Source organism: Pseudochaenichthys georgianus, chromosome 14, assembly GCF_902827115.2.
Source record: "Pseudochaenichthys georgianus chromosome 14, fPseGeo1.2, whole genome shotgun sequence".
In the NCBI taxonomy this organism is placed as follows: Eukaryota; Metazoa; Chordata; class Actinopteri; order Perciformes; family Channichthyidae; genus Pseudochaenichthys; species Pseudochaenichthys georgianus.
The window spans coordinates 6140538-6146537 of record NC_047516.1 but is presented as its reverse complement, the minus strand read 5'-3'; the positions used below and the strand labels follow the sequence as shown (position 1 = coordinate 6146537).

Below are 6000 nucleotides of genomic sequence, written 5' to 3'. Positions count from 1 at the left end.
CGGTAATTACCGGTTTTTAGCTGGTAAAATGTATAAAAAACCGGTAAATTCAAAACCTGACGGTCAAAATGTCTGGTAATAATTAGGGAGGCTCCGATAGATCGGCCGCCGGTCATTATCGGCCGATATTCACTCTTAATAGTTTGATCGGTGCTCTCTATAAAGGCCGATCAGGAGAGCTGGATCTGATCGATATGGACATAAACGCGAGTGAAGTGTAACCGGACGCGAGAGAGAGATCAGATCAGCTGCTGAGTCTGACCGAGACACGCAGCTCTGTATAATCACCTGAAGCCCCGCCCTCTGTTTAGCGAGCTGCAGGAGCTGCATGAGAAACTGACGTGCTGTCAGGAGAGAGAGAGGGGAAAAGAGAGGCTCCGTTTCTCCCGTGTTATTATTCAAAGTTGATGTAAACTTCTGAATAATGTACGTTATCTACTACAAGTAGTTTGTTTGAATGTAATAATTATGTTGTTTGTTGTTTGTGGAATAATTTATTGAAAAATGTATCTGAATTTTTTCGATCTGTTACGATTATAAACTGAAGCAATATAAAAATGAGCCCCGTGAACTGAGTTTTAAACATCAGCATATCCGCTCATAGTCCGGTAAATTACCTGCTTACGGAAACTCTGCTACACAACTCTTATTATTATTATTGAAATATGACCGGTAAGTTTCAAATTTGTCCGGTAAAATAAATTCTGCCCGGACATTTGACCGGCGAGAAAAAATCCTAGCGGAAACCCTGGACTGGATGTGTCAGAACTTTCTCCAATTACACAAAGATAAAACTGAGGTAATGGTTTTTGGAGCAAAGTCAGAACGTATAAAAGTGAGCGCTGAGCTTCTGTCTGCAAAGTTCAAAACAACAGATAAAGCCAGAAATCTAGGTGTAGTCATGGACTCTGACCTGAACAGTTACTAAACAGTTACTAAATCAGCCTACTATCACCTAAAGAATATATCTAGGATTTAAAGACTAATGTCACAGCAGGATTTGGAAAAACTTGTCCATGCTTTTATCTTCAGTAGACTCGACTACTGCAATGGTGTCTTCACAGGTCTCACTAAAAAATCTATTAGGAAGCTGCAGCTGATTCAGAACGCCGCTGCTCGAGTCCTCACTAACACTAAGAAAGTGGATCACATCACTCCTGTTCTGAAGTCTTTACACTGGCTTCCTGTGTGTCAAAGAATATATTTCAAAATACTGCTGCTGGTTTATAAAGCACTGAATGGTTTAGGCCCAAATTACATTACTGACCTCCTGCTAAATTATGAACCATCCAGATCTCTCAGGTCTTCAGGGACTGGTCAGCTTTCTGTCCCCAGAGTCAGAACTAAACCTGGAGAAGCAGCGTTCAGTTATTATGCTCCAAATATCTGGAACAAACTCCCAGAAACCTGCAGGTCCGCTGCAACTCTGACTACTTTTAAATCCAGGCTGAAGACTTTCTCCATGACATTTATGAGAGGGACTGCTCCAAAGTAGGATATTTGGGATATCCATCGTAGCCAGGGTTTACGATCAGTTTTTGGGTGAGTTGTACTGAGGAACAAGTATCACAGCACCGACGGGTGAAAAATAGTGTTTTGGTAACACGGGGTGTTCAGGTAACACTGAAAGACTTTGTTATGGAACGCAGAGCAGAGTAGGGGGCTAGTACACCCTCCTGAGGGTCCGATTGTGGATGTCATGCGAGCATAACATGGTGAAAACAATCAGTCTAAATTAACAATCGGGATATTGTTCGGATTTCCAAAGGGAGGTTCTGTGAATAAATTAAAAATCAAGAACCGAAAGAATTGAACTATTCATATCTTAGACTGCACTGTAACTTTTATCTTTTAATGTTTATTTTATTAGCTTTTCTTTTTAATGACTGATTTTAAATGCCATTTTCTGAATGTCTTTCATTTTTTGTTTTTCTTTTAATGTTTCTTTTATTATCTTTTACTGTTTTTAAATGCCTTTATCTGAATGTCTTTCATTTTTGTAAAGCACCTTGAATTGCCTGGTGCTGAAAGGTGCTATATAAATAAACTTGCCTTGCCTTGCCTATAATGTGTCCCGTCTAGATTTGAGATATTTTGCTTAGTGAAATGTCTATTGCACAGTATTCAAATGTATTCAGTATTTTCTTTATATGGTGTATTATTTGGATACTCTAGTGATACATTTTATACTATGAATATATATTTGTTGTTGTTAATGTTAATTTTCTCTTATATTCATATCTTATTCTATCTTTTCAATATTAGTAACTTAATAATTGCTCAATTTGGGATGTATTAAGTATTTATCCATCTATCTAATGCATCTTGTAATAGGGGAATTTGCACACAGAAGAAGAACAAAGCATCTTCTCCTCTAACTCGACGTGTCTGCAAAGTACCCTGAAAAAAACCCTTTCCAAAATGTTGAGATGAACTGGAAACAAGTGTGTGAAAGTGTTGAATAAAAAAGAAAGAATACACTTTTAGACCAACCCCAAATAAATAATATTGACCTGTATTTTGTACAGATTGTGTTTTGCTTCACATTCTAAAACGTTTGAGATGAACTGGAAACTAGTGTGTGAACCTTTTGAATAAAAAGGACGTCTCTTTACCTTTGACCTCCTCGCCCAGTGTGGTGTTGTGGTTCTGCGTCTCCTCCGGCCCCCCCCCTCTCCTCCTGCCTCTGCTCCTGAGAGTCCAGGCTGAGTTCCAGCTCTGCCAGCCTGCTGTGGAGCTCCAGATCCAGGCTCAGCCCCCCCGGCCCCGCCTGGCCCGCGAACGTCTCTCCGGAGAGGAAGCTAGTGTCCGTTACCAGGGGCGAGCAGGGCGGAGACAGAGAGGACAGGGAGGAGCGGGGGGACAAAGAGCTCATGGAGCGGGGGGTCTCCGACAGTCTGAGGGCCTGGATCCTGGACGACCCTGACTCCCCCGCCACGCCTCCTCCAGCGGGACCCCCTCCCACCTCTCCGGCTCTGACCTCAGGCGTCTCTCCGGAGCCTGTTACCACCTCGTGTTCGTGGATGGTGGTTATGGAGCTGGAGGGCCGGTAGCCCCCCTGCCCCCCCTCCTGCAGCAGGCTGTCCAGCTTGTTCTGGAAGTCCGGGTCGGACAGCTCGGGCTGCTCCAGGTAGATGTCGGTGAAGCTGAGAGAGGAGGTGGAGCCCAGGCTGGAGGTGGTGGCCAACGAGCAGCGGCTGGAGGTCAGAGACCCCCGACTGCTGCCCGACGAGCAGGACAGGGTGCTGGCCGACAGCCTGAGGGAGAGACAGCTAATTAATAAAACATTTTGCATGTTCCAGAACAGTTGTTATCAAGCGATGATGCAAGGTGTTTTTCAAGTTATCAGGCAGTGGCCCAGAAGACAGTTTGTGTTTGCTATAATCCAGCATGCTTCCACAATGGTTTAGGCTTTTGAGACCAATCCCAAATAAATAATGTTGTCCTACATTTGAAGTGTTTGCGACACATCTGACTGGGCTCACCGCTTTTTGAGGAAGTTCTACCATTTTAAAAGTCTTCAAGATCTGTGGATACCGTGTTATAATTAGTTTATTAAAATAAAGTAACCTTTTTAAAGAAAATGTAGAACACAGGACTTCTTTATTACCGTTTACTTTCTAAGAATTTATTTTAGGAAATGCAATCATAAAAAGCCTGTGTGGATTCCTTGACAACCATCCTACATTCAGAGGTTATTTCTTTCAAACAGAACATAACATACTAATAGATTTATATGCGTCTGCAAAATCGCTGATGACATCCACGCTTTCAAATGTAATGTGTAACCAGGTTGTTTGCTGTCACACTTGTCAAAATGCTTTGGATACAATACGAATACATTTTATAGCTCCTATAAACGGCATATTGCTCTATTTCACATTGAGTTTAGTGATAGAAAATGATGAGAAATAAAGAGGCTTTAGTGAAGACAACAGAGTAAAAAGACACGTTTTAGGCAAGAAGAAGGAAGAGACATGAAGATGGATGAGCAGAAAGCTACATGGCTACAGGCAGACTGTTTCCCACGTCTACTATATACCTCCCTGTCTGCTCACTCTTTTATTTGCCTTTCCATAATAAAAAACAAACAAATTTCACCCAAAATAATGCAGCTAAAACAGATCACAATAATTGTTATAGTTATATCCTTTTAGTTTATGTATGCCTCCTATTTATTATATCTTATATATTCTGTAAGGCATAAAACCCCCCTCTTCTCCTTAGCGTTCAGCACTTTGTAGATTGTTGCTTTTAAATGGTATATTGTTTTTACTATATGCCGTATGTTATTATTTGTATACATTATTATTTAGTTTTTACCTTTTTATTTGTATTACCTTTCTTATACTATGTGAGCTGAGCTGTGTGATTTGTGTATTTTATGAACACATTTAATTATTTCTCTGTACAGCAATTTGGTCTGGAGGTTTTAAAGTGCTTTACAAATAAAGCTATTGTATTGTATATCAAATAGCCTGAATGTAATTGCACAATCTGTTTGGCTATTTTGTCTTATTCTATATCTTAGCACAGCAGTAGAGATGTTCATTGCAATTGAAAACAAGTGGAGGGCCTAAGATTGACCTTAGATATTGAGAGTGATTCCTCCTGTAGCTGTGTATTAAAGCTCTGTAATGAAAGCAGAGAGGCTCGTTAGCAAAGACAGGGAAGACTTCCTGTCCCCCGGGGAGACTTCTGATGTTTCTCCGACCAGAAGGTTAGACGTGAACAGAAACAGAGTGAGGGAGGTAAACGAGCCTGAGGAGGAGACAGAGAGGACACTGGCAACTATTCAGAATATCACTGTTGAATTTAAACTGTCTGAGTGTAAAATATTAAACGATTCTCAAAAGAAGTACAGTTCTTACAGCTGCCTTGCGTCAGCTCATAAAAATGTGATTCCCTCCCTGGGACGTTTATAATTGGGCTGGAAAGAGAGATTTGTGGCGAGTGAAATGAAAACGACGAGGAGAACAAAATGGCTTTCATCTTTTGCAAATGTTTGGTGATTAAACATTAAAATACTTCCATCGCGCCAAATGTTCTCAACCTCCCCTTCCCTTCAAAGCTCTGCTCCCTTCTCTGCCTGATTTGAATCTAATGACTACATGTTTTCAGTCCATTAATGGTCAAAGACCTTGTGAGAAAATATGCTGAATTTAAGAAAGCCTAAATGTGATAAATGAATGAAGGAAAAATAAAGCAAAACATGCTGATCTTTAAGTCAACGGATTTATTTCTAAATGTTCCTTCATTAACTGTCTCTACTGTACTGACGATAACAGTCCAGCCCTATCTCTATCAACTAACGAACATTAGTTTTTTATTGGATTTTTACGAGAAATATTCATTTTCAGATAAATGACTTGGTGCTTAAAATGTTAATTTTACGTAAAAGGATTAGGGACACATGAGAAACACTTGTTTGGGATCTGACCAAGAAACCAGAAATGACAAGAAATTTGTTCTGACCTTAATCTGAGAAAAAAGTCAGAATTTGAGTTTTTTAAAGTGGACCTATCATGCTATATTTGAATAATATATTGTAGGGCCATACCTATATAAGACATGTCTGTGAAGTTTTTTTTTCAAAATACCAAACAGATCATGCATTTTAGCCATGCCTCGAGTCATTTCGCTCTATTTGCTGTATTCTAGCCCTGTTTTTGCAAGGGCTGATTCTGTGGCAAATGAGCTGCAGCTGACCATGCCCCCCTGCAAAGGAGGGGGGCGAGGCACGAGCGTCATGTTACCATGCTGTTACCATGCTGTTACCATGCCACGGCAACCCCCCATTCCCCTGATAGGTGGAGAGTTGCCCATATAGGCGGAGCTCCTTGTTTCTGACGTCAGAGATATTTCAAATCTGTATCAGTCTGTATCAGCCCCGTTTTTAGAGATTTGGGTATGGAGGAAAAGAGAGAGGGTTGTGTTTTCTGACACTTGGTGAGTTCCCCTGACACACCGGGGACACATATTCATGTATAAAAGACGTAA

At 40.8% G+C, this 6000-nt stretch overlaps 1 protein-coding gene across 1 annotated transcript in view; it reads right to left on the bottom strand.

The window, feature by feature from the left end:
* wwc1 (WW and C2 domain containing 1) overlaps positions 1-6000 on the bottom strand; it is a 77425-nt gene that overhangs the window by 20980 nt on the left and 50445 nt on the right. Inside the window, 2 exon segments of the mRNA XM_034098497.2 lie at positions 2616-2662; positions 2664-3257. Of these exon segments, the coding sequence (XP_033954388.1) occupies positions 2616-2662; positions 2664-3257 (641 nt within the window).